This window comes from Aspergillus versicolor, assembly GCF_001890125.1.
Source record: "Aspergillus versicolor CBS 583.65 unplaced genomic scaffold ASPVEscaffold_3, whole genome shotgun sequence".
Lineage (NCBI taxonomy): Eukaryota > Fungi > Ascomycota > Eurotiomycetes > Eurotiales > Aspergillaceae > Aspergillus > Aspergillus versicolor.
Genome location: NW_024467526.1, coordinates 1,451,003 through 1,472,093, shown reverse-complemented (window position 1 = coordinate 1,472,093; position 21,091 = coordinate 1,451,003). Strand labels below are relative to the sequence as shown.

The following is a 21,091-nucleotide window of genomic DNA, read 5'->3' as shown; positions in this document are numbered from 1 at the left end:
GGCTCCGGCAAGCGGCTACGCCCCAACAGACTCAGCCAGTTGCAGCCACGCACTAGGGACGACCCGCTCAGCGGGATCCTTAGCGATGGCAGGCTTGATGATATTCTCGACTGTTCCGTTCTTAGGGACGCGCGAGCCGTTGTTGCCGGACCGGGCGAAGTCGATAACGAGGTGGCCATCCTTTGCGCGCATCAGGCGCTGGGGCCCGTTGAAGCCAGAGTAGATAAGGAGATCACCTGTTGCGGCGGCGAGGAGGGTCACGGCGAGGGAGAAGACGTCTGACGCCGGGGTGGGGATAGCGTCTGGTGAGGAGAGATTGCGAAGAAGTTCTGGAGCCGTGAATGGAGGTGTGACGGCTGATAGAGCAGTGCCTGTTGGTTTTTCCGAGGCAGTGATTGAGTAGGAGGATGAGAAGTCGGCAAGTAGTGGTTCATACGGAAACTCTACCGAGTCCATGTCATTGTCGAGGGCCGTGCGCGGCTGGAGGAGGATGTTGTGTGGCTTGATGTCGCCGTGCACGATTTGTGCATTGGAATGGAGCCATGATAAACTGGTAATGAGCTTCTTGGCGAGGTCATACCACTGGGCTGGCCCTAGGACGGGATCAAGCATGGTTCTTGTGCTGAAGTTTTGCCGCGCAAGGAGTGCTTTGTCTTCGATATAGGTGGATAAAGATAGAGGAATTGCTGACATGACGATAGAGCCAGAGTCCGTGATGTAGCCGTGGAATGGTACAATGTAATGCTCTGAGTCGGGTACAGAGCTGGCGCGAGTGAGAGCGAGGGCTTCTGCATACAGAATGGCCCGTGCATCTCCTCTGCCTGGAGTTTTAACAGCCACCAAGCGACCAGTTGGGCCGGGTGAGCCTGGGGGCGTAATTGGGCGAGTAGGGTTACTCGCACGAGGTGAGGCGAAGGCTTTGTAAACGACGCTCCAAGCACCGCTACCGAATGAGATGGAACGACCTTTCTCGTCGCGCGGGTATTCCAACTCACCAGAAAACTGCGGGGGAGTCGAGCCCACCACAGCATGCGACGCGGAGCTGCTTGCACAAGCCTCCGAGGGGTTGCAGTCGTCTATGGTCGGGGTTACTGGAGGCGTAAGGCCAAGCCCTGGCACGGTGACGGTGCCATTATGGGGCTTGGTGGAGATAGAGAGTATCATGGGTGTATGAGTAGCCATGGCTCACGATGGAGCGCTAGAAAAGCTGCTTCAAGGAGGGATAGTTCGCGTGCGTATAAAAATGTATATTTGAAGTACGGAATGAGTGGCGTATTGATATGGCGATTAAGTTGAGACGACAGAGAGTCCAAGTTTAATGAACGTGCTAGAGAATGAAGATGGATGGAGAAGGAGAGAGGAGAGTAGAGCAGCAGTCTCTATTTGAACCAAGCCCGTTATGAGTCAAGAGCTTACACTTGAACTCAGTGCTGGTGGCAAGATGAATCGAGTTCCGGAAGCGAAGCAAAGTTTAACTCTATGGTCAGGAACGGGTGGTCGAGCCAGAGAAGCGACGGAGTTGGATCGAGAGGCGTATGAGAAGCATGTTGAAGGGGGCTGGGTCTGCCAGGTCAATAACAGAGCATCAGAGACGAGGAAAGATAAGAAATAAAATAAGGGCGAGGGCGTGCGAGAGAAATAGAGAAAAAGAAACGGCGCGCCAGAATAAAATGAGAGATCGGCGGCGAGCTTAATTGCGATGGGGGAACCGTGGAACTTGCTTTGTGTCCTTACGTGTCGCACAGCACCGTATCAGCATCCCGCTTAGTCCTACTGCTACGTCGGATTAGAGATACCACATTTACTCGACAGGCTCGTGTACGGCGTAGTTGCAGTCATGTTGGAGTGGCGCAAACCGGATTCAAAGTCCAGAATCTGTGGTGCCGTATCAAATACACGGCGTACACACGCATTACCGCGCTAGGCCCAATCCAGACCCTTCGGCTCAACAAATGCGGCAACCCGGCATAGGATGATAGTGCCCACCCAACTCTCTTTGTACAGCAGTCGTTCAAGCCAATTTTAATCGCTGTAAGAAGCTAATCATCTTCCATGGTATAGAAACTAGGGGGTATTCAAAAGAGTGACCAGAGATATCTGTCTGGTCCAAGCTTATCTACTACGAAGTATTAAGTATATAATCCTGACACTATAGTTCAGTTTCACTCACGTTCTCTCTACACAGCAGTTGTTGCCTTAATTTGCGGGCTCCATTAATATTCTTGCTGTCTATCGCTCCAAACTCCAGGCATGAAACAAAGAAGTTATATACCAGAGAAAAACGGTCCAAATACTATGATTCAAATGGTGCCGTAGGCCTTGGCATTCAGGTTCCAGGTTGCGAGTCTTTGGGACCAATAAACTGGAAAGACAGAAGAAAAGAATAAAGCAATTATAAGCCCTTTGAACAGCATACAACGTAGTATAGCTTCTTATCTGGCAGTCGAGAACAAGAGAAATATGCTCCTACCCTACATAAGAGACTCAAGGAGTGCTTTTGCACGGGTATGGCCCAGTGGTCGAATGGCTTGGGTATAGCATTTGCCACGCTCTGCACAAACCTTTTTTTTTGGGTTCTTTATTAGACAAAAGGCCGTAGGTACTTAGTGCTTTTGTATAAACGCTACCAGTGGTTGCGGCGATACATCCGAGTATATAGTCACCTCGTAAACTAAAATTTCGTAAGATTTTGCGACAATGAGTATCCGAAGAGCGTTGGTACCTAGGGACCTACCTAAGGTACTGTACCTACCCGGTCTGGTGGTAGTAGCTTTGCTCCTTCCTCCTCCAGAACAACAACAGTTCTGAAAAGGGAAGTCACCAACATGCGTACGGTCTGACACGGCATATATGATTCTGGTTCCCGCCCCTCAATTCGATTCATTTTTTCTTTCTTTTCTTTTGGTAGTGCAGAGTGTGTCTCTAACCCAGCTATATGCTGGGAATTAGAGCAGGGCCGTACCTATGTCGTCGTTCCTTTCGAGAGGCGTCGCCATTTTTGAAACTCAAATCCCTCCATGGTCCGCTCAATAGCGAGCGAAGTTCCCCTGGGAAGTCTCCCTTTGCATGACATGGATCTAGCCATGTCATTGCTTCTGGCCCTACGGGAAGCTTCCACTGTGCCTGATCCTGGATCTGGCTTGCCGCTAGCGATGTAATAACCTCACAATAACGGAATTCCTATTCACGAAACACATGCGTCGTTATTTTGACCAGATCCGTTCCATCGGGAGTCTTTCAGCATCATTTGTGGCTTGTAAGTGTCTCCCCGTGTCTAACCCTAAGTCGTATCTGGGTTATTGATCAGGCGATATTTGCATATCGACCGGAATATCATCGCTACGATATCCGACTTTATACTCAGGATTTATCCTCTTCAAACCACAGACGTCGACATATGTTATTTGCTGTCTAGATCTGGCAATGTTTTACTAACACAGAGCGTGGATATGTGGTTAGGTTGGGGGTTGAAGTTCGAACGCAAACTTGCCAAGTGGCCGTGGTTTAGGTGATGAGGTAGGTAGCTAGGCCGGGGGATCATTGTCATACTCTTTCTTATTGCATTCTTCCTTTGTCTATTGATTGTGTATGCCGGGGAATCGAGAGACCTGTGTACAAGATATTTAATGCTAAAAACGTGCGGATGCTCTCTCGGTCTTTGGCGTTGGGTAGAAGGCATGGGCTTGCTTCAGCAACAGGCTACTACTCGCAGTCAAAAATCGCATAATCAGTCTCGGTCCTTCAGACCTCACCCAGGCATGGCGTATCCTGAGTCGACGCACATGTGTCAAAGAGCACTCCAGGTGCTCTCGAGCCAGTCCTTGCCCCACGTGGGTCCGCTTATTTTACAGCTAGTGTTACGAGTACAACCTTGCTTTCCTTTGACAGTTCGACTGGCCGAGACTTAGTGATCTTCGCTGCTCCAGCGGCCCGTCGCCGTTGCTAACAGTTCCAACTCCCCAAGCCACATCCTGCGCCGTGATATCATCCGTCAGATTCACTCCCAGCCCGGGTCCCAGCGGATCGGGAATAAGGCTGCTAGACGACAACAACAGCAACCCCGCGCACAGATTTCTCCGAACACGTGTACGTATACTGAATAAGGACTCGATCTATTTCCCGACATTCTTCGCCTCACTCTCCGCAAATCCCTTCAACCCCTCCTCCCAAGCCCCGAAATTCCCCCTCAACCGGCCCTCAAACATCCACTTCACTGCATAAGCAAGATACCCCACCTGGCTCTCCCAATTGCGCACCTCGGTCACCCTGTTCCCATTCCCATCCTCAACCTCGGAAACTTCATGCACGCGCTCGGCAGTAAGAAGTGCGGATACCAGCCCGCCTGCATCGGGATCACTCGCCCAGACAACTCTGCCCTTTTTACCTTCAGTCGTCGGCGCTTTAATCTCAATAATCTGGAGAAATGTATCCTGTAACCCCGATGCATCCGGCTGCGGGACGTCGTTGGTCTCCGGGTACATGTTAACGTGGAAGGTGAATTTCGTTCCGTTTCTCAGGACCGCATCGTCGCTATTAGAGTCCTCCGGCTGCTTGCGCACCGTCACTCGCGGCACGAACCGGTTCCACTTTGGGTATGTTGATGTGTCTGTGAGTGCGTTCCAGACGTCTTGGATGGGTGCGTCGATGAGGATGGAGCTTTGGATCCGAAGGACGGCGGAGGAGGTGGGGATGTTGGGGGTGTCTGGGTGGTTGCCTGGGTCGGACATTGTTTGTTGCTTGGGGTATCGGGGTGGAAGAATACGAGTTGGAGGCAGGAAGCGTAAGGTGTTGCAGCTGTTGGCAAGGTCACCGCTGTATTAAAACTGGGATGAGGTCAGCTCCAAGGTAGGTTGTTAACTAGCTAACTTAGTTGAGGGTCCTAGCTATGCCCCTCACGTGAACCCGTAAGCTCCCACACCCCCATTCACCAGTTCACCTACTTGACAATCAATATCAACACTCAAGGTTGAAGCTATATACTTCGCACTCGCTATGGTTTTAGGAACTCGTGCTGTGTAACTCAAACTCACGATGGCTGAGATTCTCCCCGCTTCTTTGGCTATATCTCCTGGTCTATTCTTGTCCTAGTAACCATCGGTCATTTTACGCCCCTACGGCCCCATTCCGACGGGCTCAAGTAGGGCGGAGATTCTGGTGACTCGGCTGTGCATATCAAACTCGAAATGCAGATACCGACCGTTGACCTTGTACCGCTCGAAATTCGGCCCAGCAAGTTCCGGATCGCCTAGGAACGCCGTGACTTCGGCGCGGCTAGCGGTAGCAGACAGTCCATCTACCAGCGCTGCCGGTCGTGGATACAGCCCGTCGATCGAGGTCCCATCCTGGCTGTCCGGTTGGGTCCGTACCGTGATCATTTCCAAGATATCATTCTCAAAGACCAGTTCTGTTCCTGTTCGCTTGAAGCTGAAGTGCGTCGACTTCAAGCCATCGCCATCGTCAAACTCCTTGACCTCCATCGCAGGGCCTACTAGGATAATAGCTTCAAGAATTTGGCTGTCGCCCTGGCGGTGTCCCAGCACGTCCAGCATCACTGCTATTTCACCAGTAACTGTAGGCATATCCCCCTTCTTTCAATTCTCAGCGGCAGACTGTATAAAAGACCCTATTAATTCTTTTAGATAGAAAACCGTGACTCATAAGGCTCTCGCGGGAATTGAAGGTCTTGTTGAGGAGACGTATAAATTAAATATTTCAGCGATTCAGGGGTAAAGTATTGAAACCCTCCGCTTGATCGAAGCTGCTCTGGATACGAAGCAGATCATGGATCTATTCCCGCTAAACCTACCTGGGCTTCTGAGATCGTATCCAGGTCCATGAACACTGAGCCAACACTCATACTGTAGACACATCCCAACTCCGGCAGCCTTGTCTGTCCCGGAATCTCTATCGGGCATGCTCTCTTACCAAACTACTGCTCCCCGTCCTTGAAAATACAGCTGCTTTATCGGACTCACTCGTTTCTTCACTCCATGAATATGTATTTCGAGGTGAAGACAAAAGCTTTGCTGACAATGTTCAATTTACAACTATCTATTTCAAGTCTAATCTGTCTATACTAATTCCCAGAAAAGCTCCGAGTAGCATCATGTAAAAATAACGTCCTTGAGATGCCATCAATTTTAGCCCACTGGGCTACAATTTTGCCTTCTCAATGTTCCCGCCATTCCTTCGTGTCAAAATAGGCCTTTCAAGCTGCTGCTCAACCTGTATCTCGTCATTCTCTGAAGGAAGGCGGAAACGGACTGATTTTGTTATACGTCCTTGACGCGACACTCGGCCGGATTGGGCGTCTTCCTGGACTCGTGTTGGATCGCGCTTGATCTGGTTGATTACGGATGTCTTTTGGGCCTTTGTGTTGGAGTTTGGTGTCCGACCTTGCGAAGTCTTTTGACTGTTTCGATTAAAAGGCGCGAGGGCACCACCAATATTGGAACTCCTCGCAATTTTATACTCACCAGCAGCGGTACCTGGTACCTTTTTCTGAACCGAATTCATCGAACTCAAAGTGCCGTGTATATGAGTTCCCGAGTTTGTTCGACTCCGCAGGACTGGAGCTAAATGACCGGATTCGTATCCACGAAGAGTTGCTCCTCGAGAAGGTCCCGGGGCAAGATGTGGTGTCAGACGGCAATTACTCCCTCTTTGACTAGTCTTGGTTCGCTGAGGAGTTGGTGTATCTCTTAAAACCGAGTCGTCTTCACAAGCATGAGAGTCTGGTGCACTGTGAGATCCTCCTGAACCTTTCTGGTCTGAGTCACCGTGACCGTCATCCTGTTGAGTCGGCGAATCATCTGGCTCTTCAGAATAATCGTGGTTTGAGGAATTTTGAGGGTCAGGAGGGTCCTGGGGGTCTTCGGGGTCTTTAGGGTCTCGTGGATTTCCCGTGTCGTTCGAAGTTTGCGAGTCATTCTCGTCCTCATCTGATGAGTCCTGCTGCTTTTGAGAATCATCAGAGGTATTTCCATCATTGTCTGGCTCATCTAATGGGGGTTGCAAATTCTGAAGATCGGGTACATCTGCCTCCTCCCCATCATCATATTTCGAGCCAGGCGCGTCTCTTGATCTTCCAGTGCTTTCCAAAGCCTGCCAGTTTGACAAAGGGGGATGGGAATAATCAGACAGTAGTTGAGCGTTTTCGTGATGGATGCCGAGAACTCGCTTCTTAGCAGCTCCCCTATCCTGTAATCCCTTTTGGTACGCGCCGACTAGCATAGAGGCTACTTTCTCTTGTAGATAAGCCGGATCATAGTCGCCCAGGCGCGGTATCTCAGCCATCCACAAATCCAGTTCCGAGGGATTGCCATCCGCATTTACCATCCAGCCGGGAATTTCATAATCACTTCCAGTTTGCTCTGACACTGAGCCGGATGGATCGCTGGCAGATGCAGGACCTGGCATACTGGGCCCAGGTGGTCCAGGTGGTCCTTGAGATCCGTGAGACCCTGACAATCCTTGTTGACTTTGGTTACTGTGCTGGGACCGCTGATCTTCTTCATCAAGATCGCGGCGCTCAAATTCCGATGACTCGCTTTGTATACGCAACCTTTCCAATGCGTTGTCAAGCTCCTCCGAATCCACCCCAGTCGGATCCAGCTGGGAAGGCCCTATTACATTGGTATTCGGGGGTGGAAGCTGTGGCTCCCCTTCCCATGCCTCCTCCTCTTCCTCTTCCCCTACTGGTACACCGTTCGCCAAAGGCGGCTGCGAAGTCATGGTTGGCAGGAGCCCCCACATAAACTCTGCAACCCTTATGACACACATTCCAACAATAGGACGTTGAAGGACTGAATGGAAAGGTGGGTGCTGCAAAAGAGGGCCACTATACGCCGTGGGAATGGGGATATCTTTGTCGTATACAGGTATTTTAGAAAGGCCTGAAAGTTCCTTATAGCTGGCGATGGTTTGCGGGACAAGGGCCGCAATGTCGACAGCACTGGGGGACTTGGTTGCCTTCTGGCGACTGTGTGTTGCACAGATTGAAGATCCGATGTCGTTACCGGACTCAGATGCACTTCGATGAAGCGTGTTGTCGACGCTGTTTAGACAATATTGGCAGATGACATCGTACTCCCCTTCTCGGGGTACGATGCTGGTGGTGGCTGGAATCATAAACATGTAAAGTTTTGGGTCGTTCCAGTCGAGGAAACCGATCTGGAGCCACGATGGCAGTTCGTCGAGAGGGATCAGGGGTACTTGTTTGGCGTCTGGTCGAAGGATGTAGAACTTGGGAAAGGGCGGCCACATAGAGGTTGTTATCTGGGGTTAAATGAACTGGAACGATAAAAGAATGTGATATAAAACGAATGAAGGGGTGATGTGACTGAAATGATGTTGACAAGAATGGGTGTTCAGGAGGATGTGTCCAAGTAGGCTGGATGTTATTACAGAGCCATTACGTTTCTCATTATGGAAAGTGCACCCCTGTAGGTGCTCCTTCCATGTAGGCCGAGGGAGTTATTGCCCCAGGTGCAACTGGTATGAGTCTGACTGCATATTTCTATGCTTGAATTTAATGGATCATAATTATCACATCTGACTTTGTTCTATCTCTAGTTATATAACGTCTATTCAAATTGGATAGTGGGAGTTGGAACCCGGCTAGGCTCTCCTCTCTCCGGCTCTGCATTTTCGCTCCCGCTAGCAATAGAACCCGTCACCCACCGCAACTCCCTCACGACCTGGATGCCGTCCTCACAAGGCGAGGCTGAGTCGTGGTCCGCGCTTACGGAGACATCCGCAGAGTAACTAGCCGGACCTGTGAAAGGACCCCAGGTGTACCCTGGGTCTTGCAATCGCTTCTCTGAATGGCGGCTGTAATTTTTGCGAGCACTTGAGGGGAAAATGCGTGGGAAGATGTGTAGGATGAGTTGTCTGAATGTCGGCAGACTGGCGCAGACAAGGGCGACATTGGCTTCAACGAATGACCATATTGCAACGAGGCCATTATGCTCTGGTACCACCCAGTTAGTTGTACTTATTCCTACAAGACATTGGAAGGGCCAAACCATACTGCTGTAATCTCTCTCCTTAGTTTGTATAAGCTTGACCAGGGAATATAAACGAGCTATGCTCGTAGCACACACACTAGAATGCAATTATGTTAGCAGCGTCCCAAACCTGAGGCAAAATCATCTGGGGTAACGAACAATAAACCAAGGGCAAAGATCAGCATCAGACAGATCCTCTGTCTGAGAGGGATCCGCAACTTGACAAGCAAGGGCATAGGTAGGATGACAATGACAAAATCGCTCGTAATTTGAAGGCCAGCATTGACAAGCCATACTGCTGTGCGCGAGTTGCACCCCGGGTGGTCGGTTTGCGTGCTCCAAAATTCATGGACGGGCACGCATACAAGAAACGTGCCAATGACCATGTATAGTGTAACTCCAACGAATACTACCAGTATGGTCATCAATACCCTGCGGTAGACTTTTGTCGGGAAAAGGCGCAGGTATAGAATGATCATCGAGATCTTCGTGAGCTGGAGCGTCAGGTTGTACAAGGGGACAGAAACCCATAACATCTATTCAAGCGTCATTGTAAGTACATAAGTCTACTCGTCGCCCTCGGACATTGCAATGCTCACCTTGAGTTGATTCCGATATGTGTCCTCTGAGAGCACCCTCTCTGCGGTCCCTAGGCCGTATTCATGCTCTAGACCAAGTTAGCACTCTATACATCCAGCAGTCGAAGCCAGAATCTCGCACCAGCTATCAAAACGCCGAAGAATGCATAATCCGTTATCTATAACCGATTAGTCCAACCAACCCATTACAAACCCCTCAAAGGTTAACGGCGCACACACCAAGGCAAGCAGCAGAAACCAATCATCCCAGCCTGGAGAATTAAGCAGGCGAATGCGCGTGAAAAGCCTTAGGGCCACTACTATGGTGGCCACCGAGATAAATACTATCGACACAGGAAGGACGTACATCCTGCACTTCGACAGCGCGGTCGGCGCGCGAGCTGGTGTGAGTGCCTGGCTAGAACTACAGTTGTGAAGAAAACCATGTGTGAGAGGGGACTAGGAATACCGCCACTGTGACATGGTTGACACTGCCTGTTAAGAATGCCCCAATTGCGTCAAGGACTAGTAGGTGGCGGCCAACCGAATTACCGCAATGCACTGCATAATTGAGACTCTCCCGAGGAGAATTGGCTCCTGGCACTTCGCGGAAGGGGGATCCGATCCATGGGACGGAGAGATGTAACCTTGGAATGTTGTATAGTGACAGCCGTTATGTAACTATGAAACTATGACTCGCCGGTTACGAAAAAGGGAAAAAGGGCCGGCCGAGAAAAGCCCGCGCTGAAGAGTTGCCTACAGGCGAGAACATGAAATATTGGCTAGGTAGGTAACGAATCATTTCTATCTAAAGCGAAAGCTAAGCTGTATATTCGTAGTGGCAAGTCCAGCAAGCGACCGTCATACCTAGAGCTATCGAGGTAAAGATAACCTTCGCTTCCAGGTCTCCGGTAAGAATGAGACATAACCAAAAGAGAAGATTCTGCCGTAAGGCTCCTCCGCATGTTCGCTTTCCATGTAAGAACGAACTTTTCATTCTTCATCCCCACGAGTCCGAGATGTACAGTGTCAGTTGTCGGATCCCGTATGAAGCCACCCCAAAGATCTAGTTAGAATCCAGCCAACAATCGTTGTGTGCTAGAGCAGGTATCGTAATGGTTGAAACGCGCAAGGAAAATCATATACAAAACGCTAGATCATGGTATATTTACAGGCGGGACTTCAGGTTGGAACGGAGTCTGCGCTCGACAGCAGCCATGTACTCGCGGGTGGTGACCCACGCCTCACGATCCTTGCGGCCACAGGCAAGAGCAAGATCCTTGGTCATGATGCCCTCGTCGTTGACAACGTCGATACAGGCGCGCTCGAGCTCCTCGGCGAACTTGACGACATCGGGGGTCTCATCAAGGGTACCACGCTGAACAAGACCACGGGTCCAGGCGAAGATGGAAGCAATGGGGTTGGTAGAGGTCTCGCGGCCCTTCTGGTGTTCACGGTAGTGGCGGGTGACGGTGCCGTGGGCGGCCTCAGACTCGAAGGTCTCGCCGTCAGGAGTAATGAGAGTCGAGGTCATCAGACCGAGGGAGCCGAAGCCTTGAGCAACAATGTCGGACTGGACGTCACCGTCGTAGTCTAGAGAAGGCGTTAACAGTGGAATTCAATGCCTGCCATTTCATGTCCAACTTACTCTTAAGAGCCATGATGAAACCACCCTCGCTCTTGATCATCTGGGCAACCATGTCGTCAATAAGACGGTGCTCATACCAGATACCCTTGGCATCGAATTCCTTCTTGTAGGTGGTGTCGAAGATCTCCTGGAAGATATCCTTGAAGCGGCCATCGTACTTCTTGAGGATGGTGTTCTTGGTGCTCATGTACAGAGGGAGGCTCTTGGCGATGGCGAGCTTGAAACTGGCGTGAGCGAAGCCACTAATAGACTCATCGGTGTTGTACTGGGTCTGGGCGATGCCGCCGCCGCCCTGGAAGTCGTAGACCTTGATAGACTCGGGCTGGCCACCCTGGGGAGTGTAGACAAGCTCAAGCTTGCCGGGGCCGGGGATCACACGGTCAGTAGCACGGTACTGGTCACCGAAGGCGTGACGGCCGATGATGATAGGCTTGGTCCAGCCGGGAACGAGACGGGGAATGCGAGGAATGACGATGGGCTCACGGAAGACGGTGCCACCGCTAAAAAAGATATTAGCACACACCGACAACAGTTAAAGATAAGGGGGACGTACAGGATGTTACGGATAGTGCCGTTGGGAGAGAGCCACACTATAGAGAAGACATGTTAGCCAGCCGCCCTGCTCTGTTGGAGTTCTATGCTTACTCTTCTTCAGCTTGAACTCCTCGACACGGGCCTCATCAGGAGTGATGGTGGCGCACTTGACACCGACACCATACTTCTTGATGGCCTCAGCGGACTCGACCGTGACCTTGTCATCGGTCTGGTCACGGTACTCGAGACCCTACAGGAAAAGGTTAGTACGGTGGAGATATGTAGTAGGAGTCATGGGATGCGTACCAGGTCGTAGTACTTGAGATCGACGTCAAGGAAGCTAGCTTGTCTCAGCCAAGGTACTACAAAGCCGAGGAGTATGTTCACAACAACTTACGGCAAGATCAACTATAGCAGCAAGCGATTGTTAGCCATTGAGCTCGGCCAAAGGCGGGTGCCACATCAAGACATGACGCAGCAGAGATCAATAACCGAAGACTCACCTTCTCTCTGATTTCCTTCCAGATAATACGGGTCATCTAGGGAGGGGGAGGTCAGTGACATGTGACAAACTAAATAGCATGAAGCACGCTTGTTGGCTGCAGAGTCTTGACCCTCGGGGCATTGACGTCGGCCAAACAGGGAAGCAGGGCAAATGTCGCCGTTTTCCCCCGCGTTTACGGAGGGTCACCACGAAAATGCGGCTCCGATGATCAAGACAACCAAGATATAAGGGTGCAGTCGCACAGCGCACGGCCAGACTATGCAGCCCGAACCCCAACGCGCGGAATGGGCAGTTTATTTCAATTTCGCGTTTGACCACGCCTGGAATGAACCTACCTCATCACCGTCCAACTCCACGACGGGGTTCTTAACCTTGATCTTGGGTCCTTCAGTCGCCATGGTGCGGGATTGGATGCGGTACAGAGCACGAGTTGCTGCGGGACGGGTGATGCGGGCAGAAGATGAAGCGAGGGCGCGAGCGGTAGAGGGGGAAGCAGAAGAAGAGGAAGAATAAGAAGATCGGGCAGAATAAGAGGCAGAGGAGAATGAGCGAAGAGCGGAGGAACAAGGAGGGGCAGCGCAGGAGAGAGGGGAGTTGAGGGAGCGGCGAGCCAATGCGGAAGTGAACCGAACCGACGACATGGTGGAAGAATGGAAGCGGGCTTATTTCGCAATCAATGCAACTGGGTAAACGATACTAGGGTGTGGAGGAGGGGCGGATGATTGCCCGTGGTCTGCGAGAAGCGGATTCGACAATCGGTAAGTAGAGGCCTTCGCAGTGAACCTTGGAGAAGGCGATTCAACGTACCCGAGGGAACTGAGGCAGAAGACTCGGGTGGAAGGAGAGACGGTGGAGTCGCAGAGGGACAGCAGCAGCGATCTGGCGGAACAGGGCGAGGTATCGCGGAGCAGAACGGAGCTGGCCGGAAAATGATTAACTGCCAGAGGAGAAGGACGAGAGATGCGGAATCTGCGAGCTGGTGTGTTGGAAGAGACGAGGAGACTCTTTCTTATCCCCACGAGGCCGTGATGGAGCTCTTCCTTTTCCGCCCACCGTGCGCGCCGAAGCCGGCCGTCTTGAATAACACAATCAATAATGGGAACGAGGGAGCTACAGCGATATCCAGTTTTTGGAACAGCGATATCCAGGTTACAGAGAGGCGAGACAAATCGACGACTACGAGCGGCGGTATAAGAAGCTGGTGACGTTGGTCAGACGACTCTCCATACTCCAGACTCTGGGTGAGGTTCATGCGAACTGCGGAGTGCAGCCGGCGGCTTGGGAGGCGACATTTCTCCGTCCACAGAGGGTTTCCATAGCTGACACTGTGTCATTTTACTGCTGCTAACGGTGCGCATTTCAAATCAGCGCCAGAGAATATCTCCGTTGGCTGCTGGGCACTGAATGTGATCCCGGCACAGCCTGGAAGCTGCTCGAGCGTTTTCCCGCGGTCCCTGCAAATTTCCCGCCGGCCACAACGCCGAACGTGCGATCTTCGGATGTTGCGTCGCATTCGCCGCAGCCGGTTTCCTGTGCTACCACGGAGTTGGTACACTCTTCCGCGGCTATCCACGGTAAGTTAGGCACTAAGCTGAATAATAATTAATATTCTCTGTATAACTATTTTATGTATAAATCCCTATCCTGTTGAAGTTGTATAACCCTGAGTTTCCATACCATCCGCTGGGCTCGACAAGTTGAAATGAACCCTCCCAATGCTACCATGCTAGTCGTAAATTTAACAAGAAGAAAAGAAGACAAGAAGACATCTACTTGTAATGCCGGAAAAAAGGTGTATCAACGGAGAAGCTCTAGAAGAGTCCATCGATCTCCCCGGTCTCGGGGTCAATATCCACATTCAAGTATCCAGGAGCTGTCGGCAACCCGGGGATTGTCTGAATGTCCGCCGCAAGCGCGTACCTAGTGAAGAACCATCGGTTAGTTAAACTCTAAAACGCTAGCTATGTAGCCAAAGTGGGAGGGGGAAGAGCCTTACAGATATCCACCGCCCACGGCCAACCGCACGTCGCGGATGGGGACAGTAAATCCAGTGGGAGCCCCCTTGAGTGCCGGGTCGTGACTCAGGGAGTACTGGGTTTTGGCGATACAGATCGGAAGGTTAGAGAAGCCTTGGGCGGTGTATGTGTCGACCTTCTTCTGCGCCAGCTCGCTGAACTCGACCTTGTCCGCACCGTACATGGCCTTACCGATGCGTTCGATGCGCTCCTGGATGCTGCCCTCCAGATCGTACAGGAGCTTAAAGTCCTTGGGTTTGGAGCTGGCAATTATGACAGCCTTGGCTAGGTCGACAGCACCAGCTCCGCCCTCGGCCCAGTGGTTGGCGGAGACGGCGTCCTCGGCACCAGCCGAAATGGCTTCTTCGCGGATAATTGCGATCTCGGCCTCTGAGTCCGTCTCGAAGCGGTTGATGGCCACAACGACTGGGACTCCATATTGACGGGCGTTCTCAATGTGCTTCTTCAGGTTTACGCAGCCCTTGCGGAGAATTTCAGTGTTTTCTGTGCGGTAAACCTCGTGAAGGGCAGCTCCCGGGCTAATTTCAGGACCGCCGCCATGAACCTTCAAAGCGCGTACGGTCGCAACAATAACAACCGTGTCTGGGGAAAGACCGGAGGATCGGCACTTGATGTTGAAGAAGCGCTCTCCTCCCATGGTAAAATCGAAACCAGCTTCCGTAACGACGAAACCGGTCTTGGACTCGTGGTCCTCCTCGGGTTCGGTACCAGCGAGCTTGAGCGCTACCCGATCCGCCAGCACTGAACTGGCTCCGATACTGATGTTGGCGAAGGGACCGGCGTGGACCAGAACAGGCGTGCCCTCCAGACTCTGCATCAGGTTGGGCTTGATTGCGTCCTTCATCAGTGCTGCGAGGGCGCCTCCTGCGCCAATATCGTCGCAGGTGACCGGCTCTCCCCGCTTTGAGGTAGCAACAACCATACGGCCAAGTCTCTCCCGCATATCCTCAAGATCACTGCTCAAGGCGAGGATGGCCATACACTCACTGGCAACAGAAATGTCGAATCCAGTTTCGCGCGTAAGCCCCTTCTCTGTCGGCGCCTGGCCAACGGTAATTCCTCGAAGATGTCGGTCATTGACATCCAAAACACGACGCCAGGTGATGGTTGAGGGGTCAATGTCAAGACGGGCAAACCGGTTAATTTCATCCTCAGTAAGTTCGTTGGGGTCAGTCTTGGTTATTCCCAGCTTCTTCAGTCGCTTGAACATGATAGGCTTAAACTCGCGCTGGCCCTTCTTCTCGGGGACAAGGCGTCTGTAAAGAGCACCATCCTTCTGGGTAGCCTCGTGGAACATGCGTGTCTCAATGGCAGCGGCAAGCAAATTGTTGGCGGCGGTGATTGCGTGGATATCACCTGTCAAGTGCAAATTAAACTCGTCCATAGGGATAACCTGACTGTATCCTCCACCGGCGGCTCCACCCTTGATACCAAAGGTCGGGCCCTGACTGGGCTGACGGACGTTGGCAAAGGCAACGCGGTTGAGATGTGCGCCTAGGGCTTGGCTCAGACCCAATGTAGTCGTAGACTTGCCCTCACCAAGTGGGGTAGGAGTGATACCGCAAACCAAAACATATCGGCCATTGCGGCGGTGACTTAGCCGGTTGAGAAGTCCAAGGCTGACCTTGCCCTTTGTATGACCGTACGGCTCAAGCTCGTGGGGTGCAATGCCAATCTCAGAGGCAACTTGTGTGATAGCTTTAGGGTATTGTGAGCGGGAGATGGCAATGTCTGACGGTACCGGGGTAGCCAATTTGATCGGGAGCGGGGTGATATGCCTCTCTTTCTGTTTCTCAAAGTACGCTTTGGCCGATGAGACGACGTTGTCCAGCAGCATAGCCACTGTCATGGGACCGACGCCACCGGGAACTGGTGTGATCTTTGACGCCACCTGGGAGGCAGACTCAAAGTCGACATCTCCGACCAGACGCTGGCCTGACTTTTTAGTAGAATCAGGCTTGTAGTTGATACCAACGTCAATAACAACAACACCTGGCTTCAACCATTCGCCTTTCACAAATTCGGTCTTCCCAATGGCCGCGACAAGAATATCCGCCTTCTTCAGAGTGCCTGCAATGTCGGGGGTTTTCGAATGGCACACAGTCACGGTTGCGTCAGCGTCTTTGAGGAGGTAGCTCACAGGGCTCCCAACAATGTCACTTCGGCCGAGGACAACCGCCTCCTTGCCTGCTGGGTCGACACCGCTAGCCTTGAGGAGAGCCATCACGGCCTTGGGTGTGCAGGGAACGAAGAGGGGGTGACCGCCTCGTTTGGCGAGTTCGCCAATGTTGACCGCTCCGAATCCATCGACGTCCTTTTCGTCAGCCACAGCGGAGGTGACTGCGTGCTCAGAAAGGTGCTGGGGTAGCGGTAATTGGACGAGAATGCCATGTACTGATGGGTCGTTGTTGGCTTGGCTGATCTCCTGAAGAATCTCGGCCTGTGTAATAGACTCGGGGAAATTGACAATCTTGCAGAGGATGTTTGCCTTGACGGAGGAATACAGTTAGCCGATGCACATAACTTAGAGAGAGTTGCGAACAGATACTAGAACATACTTCTTCAGCGGCCCTCAACTTCATACGCACATAAGTGCCTGGACGTATGATAAATTAGTACCCTCAAGACATTGAACACCACTGCAATCGGACTCACTCGAATCGGACCTGTCTCCCACTTCATAGTTCAATGTCAGTACTGCTCCGGCATGTTTGTAATTTCGAGGCAGCCTACATACCTTGAAAGATCACCAGGCTGGGCTTGAATCTTGGGTTGATATCCTGGATCTTCTGAATTTCATCCTTCAACCCCGCGCGGATATCCTTCGCGATCTGCGTGCCATCGATCCTTTCGGCTGCCATCGCAACGTCAGTGCTCGAAAATGGCCGGGTCTGACACAGTAAAACGGGAAAGTTTTTGAGGTTTCCCGATGAGGGTCGGGCAACGAACGGTATCCGACGAGTCTTGGTAGAGAGTCCCGATCGACCAAAGCACTGTTGAGAGGATGGAAAAAAGGAAGGGTTGGGGAAGGGAGATGGGCGTGAGGAGAAATATCGACACTGAACCCACGGAGGGAGACCAAAGCTGTTTGCGCGAGCAGCACAGCGGGGTAGGGTCGCCGAATGGGCGGGGGGATATGGCATCAATTTACTCCTTTCGGGTGCGTCGCGCCGGAGAACTGGGCATGCAGATAGGGAAATGGTCGACCCAGCGGAGTCGATTTGGAATAGCAATGAATAACGGGCTCGGAGTTACACAATTGAATAATAGGGCCAGCAGCAAAGAATAACAGCACAATAGCAACACCCTCCTCTCAATAATCCGATGACTTTCGACTGTATACAGCGTCGTCCTCCTGATGATTTTCCCTTCGCTCCGAGTGATGAACGGCTCCGAGATAGCTGGCTTCCTATTGGCCCAGAGTGCAGGGCAGCTGATGTCAGCAACCCGAGGCAGGTGTAGATCACACTATGCCATTTGTGAAAACGATTGTAGGGCTACCAGAATCACATGATCTAATACCTTCGTACCGGAATATCTAAGTCTCCGGTATGATCTGGGTCATATAGAACGCCTAATGGGGAAGTCTTGGCGCTGGACCCGCGGACTGTGCGATGAAATTCGTGATCTTGCCGGGTGAAGTTAAAGAAAGGCCGCCGCAATCAACCCCGCCAGACAATCAGCCTCAACACGCAGTTGGTATCACAGATAGCATCCATCTGTGTTCCAAGTTATTATACCCCTTTGCGATATCAGCTAAATCACATATTGGCTGCTCAAAATGAGACCGATTTTGCTTGCGGGCCATGTGCGTTTCCCTCAGTCTCGGAAGAGCCTGCTCAAGTCTTCTCGCTGGCCTAAGCTGCCTAAACCAGTCGCTAATCTTGAATAATCTTGCAGGAACGGTCCCTTAACCAGATCAAATTCAACCGCGACGGTGACCTCCTTTTCTCAGTATCCAAAGATAAGATTGTGTGCGCTTGGTGGTCCGCCAACGGTGAACGACTTGGTACCTATGCCGGACATTTGGGTGCTGTCTGGACAGTCGATGTCAGCCCCAACACCATTCTCCTCGCGACCGGCTCTGCAGACAACACCGTGCGACTATGGAACGTAAAGTCTGGCGAGAACGTTAAGACATGGGAATTCCCTACGGCAGTTAAGCGGGTCGAATTCAGTCCGGATGGAAGCAAACTACTGGCCGTGACAGAGAAGCGTATGGGTTTCTTGGGTACGATTGTCGTTCTCGATGTAAACTACGATGGCGAATTCACGGACCAGGCTGAGGAGCCCAGCCTGAAAATCACCTGCAACGAGAGCAAGGCCACAGTTGCGGGATGGAGTTATCTGGGCAAGTACATTATTGCTGGACACGAAGACGGAAGCGTTAGCCAGTATGACGGAAAGGTGTGATAGGACTCCTGGATTTGATGAGAAGAGGGACGGGATGTGCTGATATTTTTGTTATAGACCGGTGAACAGCTGGAAAACGTCCAGGCACACGAGTTCGACCAGCAGATCAACGACATTCAATTCTCCCCCGACCGCAGCCACTTCCTTACGGCCTCTAAAGACAAGTCCGCCAAGGTAGGCAGTTTTAACCTTCGTTAAGAAATTATAACTAATTCAAACCAGCTTATGTCTTCCCGTAACCTCGCTATCATGAAAACCTACGTCTCCGATACCCCACTGAACAGCGCCGCCATCACAGCCAAAAAGGACTACGTTATTCTGGGAGGTGGTCAGGCCGCCATGGATGTCACTACAACCTCCGCCCGCCAGGGTAAATTCGAGGCCCGCTTTTACCACAAGGTCTTCGAGGACGAGATTGGCCGTGTCAAGGGTCACTTCGGTCCTCTCAACACCATTCACGTCCACCCTGCTGGTACGGCCTATGCTTCTGGTGGTGAGGATGGTTACATTCGTGTTCACCATTTCGATAAGCCTTACTTTGACTTTATGTATGAGGTTGAGAGGGAGCAGTTGAGGCGGTGAAGTGCATGATGTTTGAAACGACTGTAGAATTTCCTTTTTCCAGTTTATTGCATCTCTTGAATGTGTCATGAAGTGATGGCATACATTTGTTTACAACAAAAGCACAGAAAAGAGACAGCTGCACGTGGTGGGTTCAAGGAAGACCTGAGTGATTGATGTGGTAAGCTACATTTCCTCTATATCATGATAAGACGGAGTTGGTATCATTTTCGTGTCCTAATAAAAGAACCTTTTACTACACCAAAAATTTCTTAAGTTTGTAGATGGCATGAGATGATGGAATTTTATTCCTCTAAATCGCCGAAAATATTCATGTCTTAACCAGTTCAACACCAAGTTGACGCTTATGAACGCAAATCAAGTCACCGAATAAAACATGTCATATCATTCAATGGAGGGCATAAAATAACAACCGAGAAACAGCCTGGGACATGAAGGCCAAAGAAAAAAAAAAAAGTCATTAACGATGCCCCCCCTCCCCCAAAGAAAAAGTCGCGGGCTCACCCCCGGTCTCTTTACTTTTTCTTAGGGAACTTCTCCTTTCCGATGTCACTGCCTCTCAGCTTGACGTTGAGTACGCGCTCCATAGCGCTAAGTACCTTCTGGTCGGGGGTAGCTGATCCCCTCTCGAAATCCTGGATGACGGTAACTGTGGTGTTGCACTTGGTGGCGAGCTCCTTCTGTGTCATCTTGTATCCCTCATCAGTTCGACGCTTCTTGATGGCGTCTGCAACTTGCAGCCCGACGGTCTTGGGCTTAACGATGTCGTCGCTGCGGTCGACCTTAGTGAGATGTTGGCCTTCGGGTGCACCAGAGCGGCCAGCCTAAAGATAATTAGTATGTGGCGGGCAAAGAAAATTATGTTTCTGCAGTTAAATGCGACTTACTGTGTTTCCGGATGCATATTTCTTCTCGGTTCCAATAACGAGGCCCTGGCGTTGGGCGGCGTTCAAAGCGCTCTTGCCCTTGACGACGGTCTCGCGGGGAGCGGGGCCACCCTTGTGCTTGGTGCCAATGCGAGTAACGGAGTCCCAGCCTTCGCTCATGATTGCTTTAAAATTAAAAGATCGGGTAGAAAGAGTGATTCGGTGTGTGTGTCTATAGAGGTCTATCAGGAGGGTCGGGAAGGTTGACGGTTAGAGGATTGCGATCGCGTGAGGTTTGAAAGAGGAATGCTCAAGCCTCACGGTGGCCCACCGTATTTATATGGATGACACAGATTGGAAGTTTCTCGAGCCTTTGATGGCGGAGTCCCAATTCGGGCGGAATGTGCTAACTTATTATGGACTAGTGCACTGACATCATTGGGCCTTGAGTCACTTTCAGAGCGGCCCCGGAGGCAAATGTCGGCCCTGTCATCCATGAACAGAGGGACATATGGTGCAAATGTCCATGGTACTGGACGAGTGAAGGCGAAAGGCGAATATTCAATCGGAATAGAGAGAAAACTCTAGTGTTGCTTCTGCTGCCGCAGATGGCAAGTATAGATATAACTGCGTTGATGCAACCCCGGCGGATACCTTATCGTGTGCCTTATCTTAGGCAGTCTGGCGGGCTTTGCTGGATAAAAAAATTCACCACTAATTCACAGAGCCGTAAGCAGCCATACCAACAGAGATGATTGAGCCAACATCCATGGCCGGCTGTGGCTTCCAGTACTCGAAGCCCGCAGTGTCTCATATTCATTTCATAATTCAAAGTGCCTGAGGAAACAAACCCGACCGAATCCACCATTCCCACCAATGGGAATTGTTCAGCCTAGCAGTCCGGGCGGCCTCAGGAACCAA

At 51.4% G+C, this 21,091-nt stretch overlaps 9 protein-coding genes across 9 annotated transcripts; 1 reads left to right on the top strand and 8 right to left on the bottom strand.

The window, feature by feature from the left end:
• Positions 1 to 15: 15 nt before the first annotated feature.
• On the bottom strand, positions 16 to 1,182 carry ASPVEDRAFT_127031 (protein kinase domain-containing protein; the record flags this gene model as incomplete). Its single annotated transcript, XM_040806416.1, has 1 exon — positions 16 to 1,182. One exon carries the CDS (start codon positions 1,180 to 1,182, stop codon positions 16 to 18), a length of 1,167 nt encoding a protein of 388 aa, XP_040665873.1.
• Positions 1,183 to 4,112: 2,930 nt separating this feature from the next.
• Positions 4,113 to 4,727, bottom strand: ASPVEDRAFT_51363 (SRPBCC domain-containing protein; the record flags this gene model as incomplete). Its single annotated transcript, XM_040814466.1, has 1 exon — positions 4,113 to 4,727. The coding sequence occupies one exon, from the start codon at positions 4,725 to 4,727 to the stop codon at positions 4,113 to 4,115; it is 615 nt and encodes a 204-aa protein (XP_040665872.1).
• A 278-nt stretch (positions 4,728 to 5,005) lies between these two features.
• ASPVEDRAFT_39499 (uncharacterized protein) lies at positions 5,006 to 5,693 on the bottom strand. Its single transcript, XM_040811936.1, has 2 exons — positions 5,644 to 5,693; positions 5,006 to 5,571 (listed from the first exon to the last, which is right to left on the bottom strand). Exon 2 carries the CDS (start codon positions 5,547 to 5,549, stop codon positions 5,112 to 5,114), a length of 438 nt encoding a protein of 145 aa, XP_040665871.1. The 5' UTR covers positions 5,550 to 5,571; positions 5,644 to 5,693; the 3' UTR covers positions 5,006 to 5,111.
• A 460-nt stretch (positions 5,694 to 6,153) lies between these two features.
• ASPVEDRAFT_81688 (uncharacterized protein) lies at positions 6,154 to 8,265 on the bottom strand (the record flags this gene model as incomplete). The annotated part of the gene is made up of 1 exon (XM_040817074.1): positions 6,154 to 8,265. One exon carries the CDS (start codon positions 8,263 to 8,265, stop codon positions 6,154 to 6,156), a length of 2,112 nt encoding a protein of 703 aa, XP_040665870.1.
• Positions 8,266 to 8,540: 275 nt separating this feature from the next.
• Positions 8,541 to 10,039, bottom strand: ASPVEDRAFT_39496 (uncharacterized protein). The gene is made up of 6 exons (XM_040811935.1): positions 9,827 to 10,039; positions 9,729 to 9,765; positions 9,608 to 9,675; positions 9,168 to 9,544; positions 9,032 to 9,105; positions 8,541 to 8,971 (listed from the first exon to the last, which is right to left on the bottom strand). Exons 1-6 carry the CDS (start codon positions 9,953 to 9,955, stop codon positions 8,586 to 8,588), a joined length of 1,071 nt encoding a protein of 356 aa, XP_040665869.1. The 5' UTR covers positions 9,956 to 10,039; the 3' UTR covers positions 8,541 to 8,585.
• A 288-nt stretch (positions 10,040 to 10,327) lies between these two features.
• Positions 10,328 to 13,007, bottom strand: ASPVEDRAFT_39495 (NADP-dependent isocitrate dehydrogenase). Its single transcript, XM_040811934.1, has 8 exons — positions 12,609 to 13,007; positions 12,272 to 12,307; positions 12,166 to 12,176; positions 12,075 to 12,108; positions 11,880 to 12,018; positions 11,788 to 11,824; positions 11,235 to 11,734; positions 10,328 to 11,179 (listed from the first exon to the last, which is right to left on the bottom strand). Exons 1-8 carry the CDS (start codon positions 12,912 to 12,914, stop codon positions 10,755 to 10,757), a joined length of 1,488 nt encoding a protein of 495 aa, XP_040665868.1. The 5' UTR covers positions 12,915 to 13,007; the 3' UTR covers positions 10,328 to 10,754.
• A 1,077-nt stretch (positions 13,008 to 14,084) lies between these two features.
• Positions 14,085 to 17,452, bottom strand: ASPVEDRAFT_127842 (C-1-tetrahydrofolate synthase; the record flags this gene model as incomplete). The annotated part of the gene is made up of 5 exons (XM_040806497.1): positions 14,085 to 14,193; positions 14,270 to 16,797; positions 16,868 to 16,905; positions 16,965 to 16,985; positions 17,047 to 17,452. The coding sequence occupies 5 exons, from the start codon at positions 17,450 to 17,452 to the stop codon at positions 14,085 to 14,087; spliced, it is 3,102 nt and encodes a 1,033-aa protein (XP_040665867.1).
• Positions 17,453 to 18,090: 638 nt separating this feature from the next.
• On the top strand, positions 18,091 to 19,304 carry tif34 (translation initiation factor eIF3 subunit i; the record flags this gene model as incomplete). Its single annotated transcript, XM_040809958.1, has 4 exons — positions 18,091 to 18,117; positions 18,210 to 18,716; positions 18,780 to 18,896; positions 18,945 to 19,304. The coding sequence occupies 4 exons, from the start codon at positions 18,091 to 18,093 to the stop codon at positions 19,302 to 19,304; spliced, it is 1,011 nt and encodes a 336-aa protein (XP_040665866.1).
• A 307-nt stretch (positions 19,305 to 19,611) lies between these two features.
• Positions 19,612 to 20,718, bottom strand: mbf1 (multiprotein-bridging factor 1). Its single transcript, XM_040814949.1, has 3 exons — positions 20,605 to 20,718; positions 20,192 to 20,412; positions 19,612 to 20,128 (listed from the first exon to the last, which is right to left on the bottom strand). The coding sequence occupies exons 2-3, from the start codon at positions 20,348 to 20,350 to the stop codon at positions 19,820 to 19,822; spliced, it is 468 nt and encodes a 155-aa protein (XP_040665865.1). The 5' UTR covers positions 20,351 to 20,412; positions 20,605 to 20,718; the 3' UTR covers positions 19,612 to 19,819.
• Positions 20,719 to 21,091: the final 373 nt, after the last annotated feature.